Source organism: Amblyraja radiata, chromosome 24, assembly GCF_010909765.2.
Source record: "Amblyraja radiata isolate CabotCenter1 chromosome 24, sAmbRad1.1.pri, whole genome shotgun sequence".
NCBI classification, from domain to species: Eukaryota; Metazoa; Chordata; class Chondrichthyes; order Rajiformes; family Rajidae; genus Amblyraja; species Amblyraja radiata.
The window spans coordinates 26,740,130-26,755,240 of NC_045979.1; the positions used below are offsets into that span (position 1 = coordinate 26,740,130).

General features: G+C 45.3%; 1 protein-coding gene across 10 annotated transcripts in view; it reads left to right on the forward strand.

The window, feature by feature from the left end:
* LOC116986913 (BTB/POZ domain-containing protein 10-like) overlaps nt 1-9,744 on the forward strand; it is a 47,840-nt gene extending 38,096 nt beyond the window's left edge. For all 10 annotated transcript variants that reach the window (XM_033042703.1, XM_033042706.1, XM_033042705.1 and 7 more), the window contains 5 exons: nt 1,262-1,364; nt 3,836-3,956; nt 4,936-5,133; nt 6,237-6,347; nt 9,188-9,744. In XM_033042703.1, coding sequence (XP_032898594.1) covers nt 1,262-1,364; nt 3,836-3,956; nt 4,936-5,133; nt 6,237-6,347; nt 9,188-9,492 — 838 coding nt within the window. In that variant the 3' untranslated portion in view covers nt 9,493-9,744. The remainder of the gene's footprint in view (nt 1-1,261; nt 1,365-3,835; nt 3,957-4,935; nt 5,134-6,236; nt 6,348-9,187) is intronic.
* The last annotated feature ends 5,367 nt before the right edge of the window (nt 9,745-15,111 follow it).

A 15,111-nucleotide genomic window follows, 5' to 3' on the forward strand; every position in this document is an offset into this window, starting at 1 on the left:
AAACGGGTCCTTTTCACAATGGCGGGCAGTGACTAGTGGGGTATCGCAAGGCTCAGTGCTGGGACCCCAGCTATTTACAATATATACTAATGATCTGGATGAGGGAATTGAAGGCAATATCTCCAAGTTTGCGGATGACACTAAGCTGGGGGGCAGTGTTAGCTGTGAGGAGGATGCTAGGAGACTGCAAGGTGACTTGGATAGGCTGGGTGAGTGGGCAAATGTTTGGCAGGTGCAGTATAATGTGGATAAATGTGAGGTTATCCATTTTGGTGGCATAAACAGGAAAGCAGACTTATTATCTAAATGGCAGCCGATTAGGAAAAGGGGAGATGCAGCGAGACCTGGGTGTCATGGTACACCAGTCATTGAAAGTAGGCATGCAGGTGCAGCAGGCAGTGAAGAAAGCGAATGGTATGTTAGCTTTCATAGCAAAAGGATTTGAGTATAGGAGCAGGGAGGTTCTACTGCAGTTGTACAGGGTCTTGGTGAGACCACACCTGGAGTATTGCGTACAGTTTTGGTCTCCAAATCTGAGGAAGGACATTATTGCCATAGAGGGAGTGCAGAGAAGGTTCACCAGACTGATTCCTGGGATGTCAGGACTGTCTTATGAAGAAAGACTGGATAGACTTGGTTTATACTCTCTAGAATTTAGGAGATTGAGAGGGGATCTTATAGAAACTTATAAAATTCTTAAGGGGTTGGACAGGCTAGATGCAGGAAGATTGCTCCCGATGTTGGGGAAGTCCAGGACAAGGGGTCACAGCTTAAGGATAAGGGGGAAATCCTTTAAAACCGAGATGAGAAGAACTTTTTTCACACAGAGAGTGGTGAATCTCTGGAACTCTCTGCCACAGAGGGTAGTCGAGGCCAGTTCATTGGCTATATTTAAGAGGGAGTTAGATGTGGCCCTTGTGGCTAAGGGGATCAGAGGGTATGGAGAGAAGGCAGGTACGGGATACTGAGTTGGATGATCAGCCATGATCATATTGAATGGCGGTGCAGGCTCGAAGGGCCGAATGGCCTACTCCTGCACCTAATTTCTATGTTTCTAGGATCGAACCCGGGTCTCTAGTGCTGTGAGGCAGCAGCTCTACCAGCTGCACCACTGTGCCGCCCCTCATTCAGTTGAGGTTGTGAACCATTTGTGAGGAACATTACTGGACAGCAGGGACTGGATGGAGTAGATGCCTCGGTGAAAGGAGTATGGGAGCTGTCTGATTCTTTGCTCTGAGGACCTTGTTCCTTTCCCTTTCAGAATGTTCACTTCAGCGCGAGAACATAACGTCACACAGCCAAATGAGAAGGGCGAGTATGAGATCACTGAAGGCATCACCTCCACTGTCTTCCGTGCAATTCTGGTAAGCTTCCTTTTTGCAGCACTTTCGACTTTCCGTTAGAGATACAGTGTGGAAACCCAACCCTGCGGCCCACCGAGTACACGCCGACCAGCGATCTCCCCGTACACTAGTTCTATCCTACACTTTTCGAGAGTGGGAGAAATCCAGAGCACATGGTGAAAACTCACGTGGTCATAGGGAAAACGTACAAACTCCGTACAGACAGCACCCATGGTCAGGTTCGAACTATGGCCTCTGACACAGTAAGGCAGCAACTCTACCGCTGCGCTACTGTGCCAACCCACTTTGCTAGGTTTCCCTTAAAGGGTCACAACATCTACCGCAATCGACCTTAACTCTAAACACAGTGGGGAAACGGGTGAGAGGCGTCGCTCGCAAAATAAATTGAGCTAGGAAAACAATGGGACTACACCCTGTGTTTATTCATTTTATTTATTCTTTGGGATGCGGACAAAGCTAGTATTTCGGGTGTGTTTTGTCTTTGAGAAGGCAGAGTGCTGTAGTGGAAGGATAATATTCAGACTGGGGGCCTGGGATCGATGGAATCCAAACACGATTAAAGGGGGGTGTAGTTACCAACAATTAGAGAATTCAGTGTTCACACTTTTGGGTTGTAAGCTATCCAAGTGGTGCCACGATGTAGTGTCAGGAAAGCTTCACTTGATGCTGGGAACCCAGCATCTAACATGTTCTTATAACCATGGTATTTCTCCAACCATTCCAGCTGTGTTCCTGGTCAAACTCCTATTATATGTAGGGTGGAAGAACTCTGCAAATGCCATTGAATGTCAAGGGAGGTGGTTGGACTCTCTCATATTAAAGATGGTCTTTGTATGGCATTTGAGTGGCGTGACTATTACTGGCCTCCTATCGGTCGTGGGCAAATGTTGTCTCGGTTTTGCTACTTTGTTTTTTGGAGACTTGTGAATGATGTTAAGCAGAGGGCAACCATCAGCCAACATCACCACTTCTGATCTTGCAGTGGCGGGGAGGTTATTGATGAAGGAGCTGTAGCTGGTTGGGCCGTGGATGCTCCTGCATTGAGGAACTCCCACCCTGAGGTGATTAACCTCGCACAACTTGAGAGTAGGAAAAAGTTCTTCAGGCTGAGAATCGTTTTGAACTCCTTGGCACAGGGAGCTGTGGGAACAGAGTCCCGATGTATCTTTAAGGCTGAGGTAGATATATTTCTAAAGATAGACACAAAGTGCTGCAGTAATTCAGTGGGTCAAGCAGCATCTCTGGACAAAAAAGATGGGTGACGTTTTGGGTCGGGGTCCTTCTTCAGACTGCTTTACATTTCTACATTGTAGATGCGTCTCTAATCAGTAATAGAATTGAGGGTTCTGGGGAAAGGATGGGAAAGTGGACGAGGAATGTTAGATCAGTTTTGAATGACAGGGCAGCTTGAAGAATCTATTCTGTTCCCAATTCTTAAGGTCATATGACAACCGCAACTATTCTCCTTTGTGCGACATATAACTACAATTATTGGACTGTTTTTGCAAAACAATAAGTGTTGCTAGGTAACACCTTTCATCACTTTGCCAATGATTCAGAGTAGATGGCCGGTAATTAACTGGGTTGAATTCAATGTTTTTATGAACAGGACATACTTGGACAATTAGCCGCACTCGCGGGTAGACGCCCGTTTAGTAGCTATACTGGAACAGCTTGGCTACAGGGAGGCTAGTATTGGAGTGCCTGGTCTTCAGTACAACTGACAGGATGTGTTCTGCTCCCGTAGTATTTGCTGTAGTCTCAGCTGTTTGTTGGAGTGAATCAAATTAGCTCTCGTTATTCGTGCTCTTTTCGCTCTGCAGTATCTTTGCCAAGTTGGCACCTCACCAGGTCTGCTGGGTGTTTCTCCCTGCCTGTCCTCGTGTGTGCTTCACTGAAATCGGTTTGATTATGATAATAGAATGAAGGATATGCTTGGCTATTCGATGGTGTCCATTTCTGCCGCTCCTGGCAGTCCGTGATGCCTTGTGGATGCCTAGTTTACAACTGATAACTCTGAAGGAGTCTCCCCAACCGCAGGGTGCTCTCATTGTGACGATGGGACTTTGCCTCCACAAGTTCACTTCAACCAGTGTTATTGTGGATAAGTCTGCCACAAGGGGATTTATAGCAATGTCATCATACTGGTTCAGTGGCTACCTGCTGTCACCACAATCTGGCAGCTGTCATCTTCAAGACTCGACCAACCGTGGCCCTACCAGGTCTCGTTTTCTTGAAGCACAAAATACCTGTACCCTGGCTACTCTCAATGCTTCTTCCAAGTGGTTCAAGTGTGGATTCGTTAGCTGAGGGTTGGCAGTGTGTAGATGTGGGGAGCAGGTTCCTTCCCCTCATTGTTCCCTGTTAATTGTACCTCTTTGGAACAACAATTGGCTTTAGGGAATTAGATTGATTAGAGTATGTTGCATGACTTAACGTTAGTGGCGTTAACTGTTGTCTTGCCATTCCAGGATTATTACACTACCGGCATCATTCAGTGTCCAGATGGAATTGCAATCCAGGAACTCAGGGATGCCTGCGAATATCTGTGCATCAACTTCAATCACAATACAATCCGATGTCGTGACCTCAGTAAGTGCATCTTCCAGGGCTGAGTCAGATTCTTCTTTTCGGAGGTTTTAGTTCAGTTTAATTTAGAGGTACAGCGCTGAAACAGGCCCTTCGACCCACCGAGTCCATGCCGACCAGTGATCCCCGCACACTAGGGACCATCCACAATCTTACCGAAGCCATCTAGCCTGCAAACCTGTATGTCTTTGGAGTGTGGGAGGAAACCGGAGCATCCGGAGAAAACCCACGCAGGTCACAGGGAGAGCATACAAACTCCGTACAGACAGTACCCATGGTCAGGATCGAACCCGGGTCTCTGACGTTGTAAGGCAGCAAATCTACTGCTGTGCTGCCCTGTTTGTATTGTTTGTAACTTCATCAGAAAAGCCAATACCTCCCAGACCAAAAACCCGGCTGGTATACAGATTGCACTGGTGACTTGTGGCTGAGAAGATTCTGTTGAGTAACGATATCTCATACTACAAGGTTTTGCTTAAACACTGCATCAAATCACAAATGAGTCTAGGATTGTGCAAGGGTGATCGTTGGTCGGTCCCGATTCGATGGTCCGATGGGCCTGTTTCCACGCTGTATCTATAAAGTCTACAGTCTAATTGCGCAGATCTGGTCTCCTGTAGGGGAAAAAGGTGGTGATGAGCACCTGCTTTAGATGCTGCAATGTCTGTGTTGAGGATGGCTTGTGATGCTGCTGGGTGGAGTGTTTCGATGTAGAAACCAGCAACGTTGAAGAAACAATGGCATATTTCCAAATCGGTAAAATTGGAAATTGTCCCTGGTGTGTAGGATAGTGTTAGTGTGATGGCGATTGCTTGTGTTGGGAATAGGGCCGAAGAGCTTGTTTCCGCACAGTATCGCTAAAGTCTAATGTAACGTCTTGGGATTTACTTTGCTACTACGCCATTCAACTTGGTTTCCTTCAGTTGACGGATCTGATGACTGCTGACCCCTAATTGCTTGCTCCTCCGATCTCCTCTGGCAGGTGCTCTGTTACACGAACTGTCCAACGATGGGGCGCGGAAGCAGTTTGAGAGGAACCTGGAGGAGCTGGTGTTACCCTTGATGGTCTCCAGTGCCCGGAAGGGCGAGCGGGAGTGCCACATCGTGGTACTGACTCACGAGGACACGGTGGACTGGGACGAGCAGCACCCACCTCAGATGGGAGAGGAATATTCTCAAAGTAAGAATTGAACATGAGCAGGCAGTCCTCACTGAGTGATATCACTGAGATTTTCAGTCTGAGTTTAATGTAATAATCTTAACTACTTGAAAAACATTTTGGATAGAGTACTGTCAAATACAAGTTACAGAAGTTACAACCTGTAATTGTGATCCATTTATGTCTCTGCTTCTTCCAACCACCTTCATCTCACTCCAGTAGCACACAAAGAGAATTGGTACAAAAATAAGAGCAGGCTATCTGATCTGACCTGGTCTCTGATTATTTTTCCTGTTCTGATCTCAATAACCCACAACTCTTTTAGTAACTAAAAATCAATCAAGTCCTTGTTTATGTTCAGTGACTTTGTCCCCAAAGTTCCTTGGGGTAGGAAATTCTAAAGACCCAAGTTCCTGAGCAAAAAATAAAGTGGTAGTGGTGAATACAAGATCCTTGGGCAGGTGCAGGGGTAGGGGCAGGCACAGCCAGGTGGGACTAACTCAGTGTAGGCATCTTGGTTGGCACATACAAGTTGTGCCAAAGGGCCTATTTCTTATCTCTATAACTTGACATTGTATACACTTGTTACCTGTTTGTATAGGTCTATGACTTAATATCTTCTGATTTTCAATTTGATTTCTTCGGAAATGAATATAGAACAAAGAACAGTACAGCTTAGGCCCCTTAGTCCTCAAAGTATGTGCTCACCATGATGGCAAATTAAACTAATCCCATCTGCCTGCACAGTTGATCCTTATCCCTCCATTCCCTACCTGTCTTGTGCCTGTCTCAATACCTCTTGAACATCACTATCATTTCTGCTTCCACCGTTTCCCCTGGCAGTGCGTTCCAGGCACTTACCATTTTCTGTGTTTTAAAACAAAAATTGCCCCCCACATCTGCTTTAACCTTTGCCGCCCGTCCCTTTTTTTTGTATCAACATTCAGCTGAGTGCTCCCTGATTCGTTCCACCTCCTTGCCATTGAGAGGGAGTAAGTAAGTAAAACAGCCTCCAGCATTACCTGCGGTGGGTGCCTGACTGGTCTGACCATGATTTTCCTGCACAAGAGAATGTGGAGTAGCACAAGGTACAGGATGTCTGATTTATATCTCCTGTGTTTCAGTTATTTACAGTACCAAACTCTACAAGTTCTTCAAGTACATTGAAAACCGCGAGGTTGCAAAAATGGTGTTGAAGGAACGGGGCCTGAAGAACATCCGCATTGGAATTGAAGGTGAGCTGGATGGGTGGGAACTGGTTTCTCCTGTTCTCTCACCTACAACCAATCCCTTGCTACTTGTGTGTTCTACTGTTCAAGTTAGCATTATCCTGGATCTCTCCATCGCAGGGGACAGACTTCTGACCGACATACACTACAAACCAACTGACTCACATGGCTATCTGGACTACACGTCTTCCCACCCTGCCCCCTGTAAAGACTCCATCCCCTACTCCCAATTCTTCCGCCTACGCTGCATCTGTTCCCAGGATGAGACGTTCCACACCAGGGCATCGGAAATGTCCTCGTTCTTCAGGGAACGGGGATTCCCCTCCGCCACCATAGATGAGGCTCGCACCAGGGTCTCATCCATACCCCGCAACACTGCTCTCTCTTCCCATCCCCGCACTCGCAACAAGGGCAGAGTCCCCCTAGTCCTCACCTTTCACCCCACCAGCCGGCAAATACAACAAATAATTCTCCGCCATTTCCGCCACCTCCAACGTGACCCCACCACTCGCCACATCTTCCCATCTCCCCCTATGTCTGCCTTCCGCAAAGACCACTCCCTCTGCAACTCCCTTGTCAATTCTTCCCTTCCCTCCCGTACCACCCCCTCCCCGGGCACTTTCCGTTGCAACCGCAAGAAATGCAACACCTGTCCCTTCACCTCCCCCTCGACTCCATTCAAGGACCCAAGCAGTCGTTCCAGGTGCGACAAAGGTTCACCTGTATCTCCTCCAACCTCATCTACTGCATCCGCTGCTCTAGATGTCAGCTGATGTACATCGGGGAGACTAAGCGGAGGTTGGGCGATCGTTTCGCCGAACACCTCCGCTCAGTCCGCAATAACCTACCTGAACTCCCGGTGGCTCAGCACTTCAACTCCCCCTCCCATTCCCAATCCGACCTCTCTGTCCTGGGTCTCCTCCATTGCCAGAGTGAGCAACACCGGAAATTGGAGGAACAGCACCTCATATTCCGCCTGGGTTGTTGCGTCCGGATGGCATGATCGTTGAATTCTCCCAGTTTTGCTAGCCCTTGCTGTCTCCTCCCCTTCCTTAACCCTCGAGCTGTCTCCTCCCATCCCCCCGCCCACGGGCTCCTCCTCCTCCCTTTTTCCTTCCTTCTCCCCCCCACCCCCCATCAGTCTGAAGAAGGGTTTCAGCCCGAAACGTCGCCTATTTCCTTCGCTCCATAGATGCTGCTGCACCCACTGAGTTTCTCCAGCATTTTTGTGTACCTTTGATCTTCCAGCATCTGCAGTTCCTTCTTGAACAGCGTTATCCTGGAGTTCTTTTGTTAACATGCATTCTGCCTCTTTCTAAGTGAACCTCTTTCTAGTTGGAATACCTGCTGAGCTTTACGATTAGCCCTTTGAACACGAGCCACTGCTCATCCTGTCTCTTGTTATATTTACCCAATCCAAATGGCTAATTTCACCGTCAAACTATTATAATCGTCCATATTTAAATTGAAGATGGTGGTCTTTATCCTGTGATGTTCCCACTCAACCTGCATCTGGAATTCTGGTTACTTATTGTGGTTACTTTCTCCAACTTTAACCTCAAGATCTGTCGGAATCACAGTGCGGCATGGTGGTGCAGAGGTAGAATTGCTGCCTTACATCGCCAGAGACCCGGGTTCGATCCTTGACTAGGGGGTGCTCATCTGTAGAGTTTGTACGTTCTTCCTGTGACCTGCGTGAGTTTTCCCCGATAGCTCTGGTTTCGTCCCACATTTCAAAGACGTACAGGGTTTGTAGGTTAATTGGTTTCGGTAAAATTGTAAATTGGCCCTAGTATATGTAGGATATTGTTAATGTGCGGGGATCGCCGGTCGGCGCAAACTCGGTGGGCTGAAGGGCTTGTTTCCACGCTGTATCTCTTAAACTAAATCTAAAATAGCCTGCTCCAGGTAGATTCTGTAACGTACTGTCCCAAGAAGCGATCATTGATACACTTGACGAACTGTACACTGCAAGGGCCAGGAAGCGAGCAGGTAAGATCATCTCTGACCCCTCTCCCCCTGGCCACAAACTCTTTGAATCACTTCCCTCTGGAAGGCGACTCCGGACTGTCAAAGCTGCCACAGCCAGACATAAAAACAGCTTTTTCCACAAGTAGTAGCTCTACTCAATAACCAAAAATCTGTAGCCTCCTTTTGCTCTAATATTTTATTTAATTCACATGTTTAATCAATAATATTTTATTATTAATGTTTAATGTTTTATGTGTCATTCCTAACTGTCACTGTATGTCATGTCACTTGCGGGCAGAGCACCAAGGCAAATTCCTTGTATGTGAATACTTGGCCGATAAACGTATTCAGTTCAATTTGCCCAATTAAAACAGGTTAAAAATTCCCATGACAATTGAACTTCCAGTTAAGGACACTGGGATTAATTCCCTGCCCCTCTTTGTCATAGCCATACAGCGTGGAAACAGGCTTTTCGGCCCAACTCACCCACACCGACCAACGTGTCCCATCTACACAAGTCCCACCTGCCTGCATTTGCCGCCTATTCCTCTAAACCAGTCCTATCCCCGTACCTGTCTAACTGTTTCTTAATTTTCTAGCATCTTGGAATCTCATCCATTCACCCGAGAGGAAAGATGGGATCTTGTTTGAATATCTTAGTGAATGGGTAATGCCTCAGTCTGTGCGGACAGTGGAGACAATGTGCCATCCACATGTCCGGAAAGGAAAGCCTTGCACTTTCTGAAGTCTTGCATGTGCAAGGAATGCAATGAGATTGTTGTGTAAGCTAACTGAACAGTGAATCTGTGCTCAGAAGGATCCAACGAACACCTCAAAGATGACTAACTAGTTAATGTTTGTTCTCTGCTGACCAGGTTACCCGACCTGCAAAGAGAAGCTGAAGCTGAGACCAGGGGGCCGCTACGAGGTGATCTACAATTACGTGCAGCGCCCCTTCATTCACATGTCCTGGGAGAAGGAAGAGGGGAAAAGCAGGCACGTTGACTTCCAGTGCGTCCGAAGCAAGTCCATCACCAACCTGGCCTCCGCCGCTGCCGACATTCCCCAGGACCACGGCATCCCACATCACCCACAAGTGGACGAGCTCGACATCCTGGGCCCACCTCAAGAAGGAGTCACGGGACACAGTCCACGAGTAGCAGAAAACCCAGAGCATTGACACGGCTCCCGAATGGGCCATGGGCGGCAGGTGGGGCTGTCCAAACAGCCTTCCCAGTCGTGCCCTGGAGTATTTATCGTGGTAGACTAGGCATTCTCATGGTGTTGACGGGCTCTTTGTGCACCGAGCAGATGAGGTACAAAACAGTTACTGTGATCAGGAGCAGTATCAAGTACTGACCAGAGAGTTCCTGGTGCCACCTGCCGACTCCAGCACTTTGATACATGAATAAAATCTATCGGTTTGTTCACACAGGAGGCAAGTGCAATCAATCTAAAACGGGTACATCAGCTCCGGTCCCGGCATCATAAGACTATGCCGGAGTGGTAGCTATGGAGGGGAAGGACATTCCTACATGTGGCAGCACTTAAGAGACTTTGATCACAGCAGGGTTGGGATCTCTGACTGACTTCTGCATCTCGTACATTTTGTCTTAATACGGTGCCCTCCATAAAGTTTAGGACAAAGACCCATCATTTATTTATTTGCCTCTGTACTCCACAATTTAAGATTTGTGCTAGAAAAAAATCACATGTGGTTAAAGTGCACATTGTCAGATTTTAATAACAGCCATTTTTATACATTTTGGTTTCACCATGTAGAAATTACAGCAATGTTTATACATAGTCCCCCCATTTCAGGGCACCATAATGTTTGGGACACAGCAATGTCATGCAAATTAAAGTAGTCATGTTTAGTATTTTGTTGCATATCCTTTGCATGCAATGACTGCTTGAAGTCTGTGATTCATGGACATCACCAGTTGCTGGATGTCTTCTCGGGTGATGCTCTGCCAGGCCTGTATTGCAGTCATCTTTAGCTTATGCTTGTTTTGGGGGCTAGTCCCCTTCAGTTTTCTCTTCTGCATATAAAAGGCATGCTCAATTGGGTTCAGATCGGGTGATTGACTTGGCCACTCAAGAATTAACCATTTTTTATCTTTGAAAAACTCCTTTGTTGCTTTAGCAGTATGTTTAGGATCATTGTCTTGCTGTGGAATGAACTGCCAGCCAATGAGTTTTGAGGCATTTGTTTGAATGTGAGCAGATAGGATGTGTCTATACACTTCAGAATTCATCATGCTACTACCATCAGCAGTTGTATCATCAATGAAGATAAGTGTGCTAGTACCTTCAGCAGCCATACGTGCCCAGGCCATAACACCCCCACCACCGTGTTTCACAGATGAGGTGGCATGCTTTGGATCTTGGGCAGTTCCTTCTCTCCTCCATACTTTGCTCTTGCCATCACTCTGATATAAGTTAATCTTCGTCTCATCTGTCCACAAGACCTTTTTCCAGAACTGTGGTAGTTCTTTTAAGTACTTCTTGCCAAACTGTAACCTGGCCATCCTATTTTTGCAGCTAACCAACGGTTTGCATCTTGCAGTGTAGCCTTTGCATTTCTGTTCATGAAGTCTTCTGCGGACAGTGGTCATTGACAAATCCACACCTGAAGAGTGTTTCTGATCTGTCTGCTAGGTGTTTGGGGATTTTTCTTTATTATAGAGATAATTATTTTGTTATCAGCTGTGGAGGTCTTCCTTGGCCTGCCAGTCCCTTTGCGATTAGTAAGCTCACCAGTGCTCTCTTTCTTCTTAATGATGATCCAAACAATTGATTTTGGTAAACCTAAGGTTTGGCTGATGTCTCTAACAGTTGTATTCTTGTTTCTCAGTCTCATAATGGCTTCTTTGACTTTCATAGGCACAACTTTGGTCCTCGTGTTGATAAACAGCAATAAGTTTCCAAAGGTGATGGAAAGACTAGGTGCCGAGAGCTCTCTTATACCTGCATTAAGGATGCAATTAAATACACCTGAGCAATTACAAATGCCTGTGAAGCCATGTGCCCTGAAATGGGGGGGGGGGGGGGGGGGATTATGTATAAACACTGTGGTAATTTCTACATGGTGAACCCAAAATGTATAAAAATACTCTTTAATAAAACCTGACAGTGTGCACTTTAACCACATGTGTTTTTTCTATTACAAATCTCAAATTGTGGAGTACAGAGGTAAATAAATAAATGATGGGCCTTTGTCCCAAACATTATGGAGGGCACTGTACATTGAGCTTGGGGAGAGATGCACAGGTCTTGATTTGTAAGCCAAGTTCCACTTAGTGAAGTGCTTTTGTGACATATTACTTGACACATTGGGAACTGGCTAGAGGAGTGGGTGCAATAATGTTTAATCACACCTGGGACAGATTCATAGATTGGAAAGGTTTGGAGGCCAAGTGGGACTAACTTGGTTAGGCAAATTTAAAGTGGAATGGGTGGAGAAAGGATTTGAGAATGTTGCCTGGACTCGAGGGCATAATCCATAGGTTGAGCAGGCTAGAACTTTATTCCTTGGTGCACAAGAGGCTGATCTTATTGGGGTGTATAAAATCACAAGATAGCGGGAATGTAGCCTTTTCCCCAGTGTAGGGAAAACTGTACTAGTGGGTATTGGTTTAAGGTGAGAGAGGCAACCTTTCGCACACAGGTTGTGGCCGTATGGAACAGGCTGCACAAGTAAGTACAATAAAACATTAGGACAAATATATGGATAGGAAAGGTTTAAAGCAGGCAAATACGTCTAGCTTAGATGGGCCATCTTGATTGGCATGGACAAGCTGGACAAAAGGACAGATTTCTGTGCTGTATATCAATCTATATTCTCATACAGAATGTCCTTGCACATGCTTCACTTTTCAACAAGAACATATCCAATTTAGCAACTAGTTTCCACTTCCTCCAGCCTTTGAATTTGATGACACTGAAGAAACAACCATTTCAATATCAAGTTCATATTGAACAAAAGGGAACCTGCAGATATGGTGGTGTTACTCTTGTCCTCACTAGGCAAGGGGCACACTATTGGCAGAGGCCAGAGCTAACAGTATTGCATTTTTAACACAATATTGCAGCCACAGTGTGCAAATGCTTAGCCTGCTGGATAGGCTGCTCTGACCTGGATAGTATCAGACCTTTTGTGTGTTGTTGAAACACCACTCGTTCAGGAAAGCAAGAGTATTCTATCACAATTCTAACTTGCATTGCAGGTAGTGGAAATGCTCTTGAGTCAGTGAATCGTGACAGCGTGGCTACTATCTTATCACATCTGCTGCCAATAGTGAGTGTGTGGCCTTGACAAGCATCTGGTGAACACTGGAGTTTTGGTCACAATATTGATTAGTTGTGTGACAAGATTGTTTATAGGCACATTCCAGACCATGCAGCCTGGCTGCAAATAGAATTGACCACTCCCATACCATTTAGAATTCAGTTCATTGAACCAAGGACATCATGGGGTTTGGAAACATCATTCTAATTTCTGTTGAAACCAGGTAACTGCCATTTGATGATACTGTCAAATTGTCCACCTTGAAGCCACCCTCTTATTTATACTATATGCCCTGTTATTTGCTGAAGAGTTTTGACCAAGCCTCTACCTCGACCCTGTCAATCCCATGCAGAATATTGCATTTAATTACATTGCCCAATTCCTCAGCCCAAGCAAGTATCCTCCCTTCAATATGGAGAGCAGCACTAGACACAGTCTTAGAATTTTTAATTCTTGTATCCCACTGTGCTTGTAATAAGTGTTCAATCCCATTTATCTCTAGAATTGCTTGCTGTGTACCTAATGACCTCCTGGGTTTAATACATCCACACTTGCTGTAAGTGTTCTTCCTGCAAAAGTATCCCCCCCCCCCCCCCATCATGTTCTTTGAGCTAGCTTTGAGGTCAATTTAATATCCACCAACATCATCAATCCACTTCCCCACCCAGCTAACATTGCATTGACTACCTCATTGTAATTACAAAGTCAAGCTTTGTAACTTCCACATTACCCATGTGTTTTTGTCCCCTTGTATTACTTTGAGATACTTGATCAAGTACCTTTTTAAAATCTATTTGTGCATATTAGCTTTCTCCTCACCCATGCACTAACTCTTTAGTAGAAATAAAGAACAGCAGATGCTAGTTTACAAAAAAAAGAAAGTGCTGGAGTAACTCAGCAAGCCAGGCAGCATCTCTGGTGAACATGGATAGGTGATGTTTTGGGTCGAGACCCTTTCTCAGAAATTAACAAACTTGATTTACTATGACTCTTATTAACACAGTAAGAAATCGCAGCATTTTCCTACTTAATGGATGAAGTGTTGCATTAAATTCCAATTTTCTGGGACGAAGAAACTCTATTGAATTTGAGGTCATTGCTCATTTGCAGGCTCGGATTCTAGATATTTCAGAATTGAATTCCCTTAAGTTTATCCACTAACATCATACTGTGGCTTCCTCTTTTTCTGGGATGTCTATTGTACCTAGTGGACACATTATTTGTTTAATGTCACAGACATTTTACTTACTCTTTCAACTGACATATTTACAAAAAACTGTACACAAGGACACTGAGCTCCCAGAGCTAACGGAATCAAGGGATATGGGGAGAAACCAGGAACGGGGTACTGATATTGAATGGTGGTGCTGGCTCAAAGGGCTGATTTCTGACTCGTAATGGGAGTTAATCTGAAATAGCAGGCCCTCGAGGATGCTTTGCTATTTAATACAATGATAGATCCTCTGCTTTTCTGTTAGTTTTATATCCCCCCCCCCCTCCCCTCCCCTCCAATTTCCTTAGTATCCAAAAACTTGAGAACCCAATGTAAGCCCCAGTAGCTACGTGAGCCACTAGTGTGTGGCCATTGTGCTCCAGCAAGTTCCAATTACATTTTACTATTGTGTGCACTGAAAGGCTTTGGCTAACTCCTGTCCCCACACCAGCTTTATAGCACAGACTAGCAATCTGGACCTTTTCCAAGAATAATCTAAAACTAATCCCTCTTCCTGGAGCTGTTTCTCCATCTGCTTCAAAACACCAAAAGAAAAGGCCTCAATCACAAACATTAAATTTCAATAGTGTAAAGAAATTTGTCCGAGTCTTTCCCTTCAATATACTGAATGTCAAGAGCAAGCCTTCATCTCCAAATCCCAGAGAGGAAGATTTTTACTCCCGTCACAACAAAGTACTCATGTTCTGAAACCTCTTACCTTGCTCAAGGGAAAGAGCTCCCTTGTTTCACATAACACTTCCCACCCCAATGAGTCCCACTGCCCCAAGGGGGTTTTAATGTCTGTTTTGTTCTTCTGTGGTACATCCTTCAAATCATTTGGCTGGACACTGCTAGAGCCACAGAACCAAATTGGGGCAGATATCAGCTCTATCATATATCCCGGCAATTCATTAATTCCCATTAAATAGTTGCAACTGATTTTCACTTCCATTAAATATTTTGAGGTAATGCATGATTAAACGTGTACCATTACGTAAACTGCACCCATCTGTGGAAGAGTCTACAATTAGTACATTAGCCCCAACTGGGGCTGGGGTGGAAGGCGTCCTTAATTCCAAGGGCCTGCCCAAGAATAATTTATGAAAGCAGGTTGTGGAAAGAAAAGCTTGTGCAGTGTACATTGACTTGGTATTTTACCCAATTTTGAGCTTACATTAATATAGCAGAACTTTCTCTGTAACAAATGTTTTTGTCTCACTTGTATTTAATGTCTGTAATAGTTACCTCATTATCCATAGCCCTATAGTTTATTAAACATTCTTCCATCTGCTAGC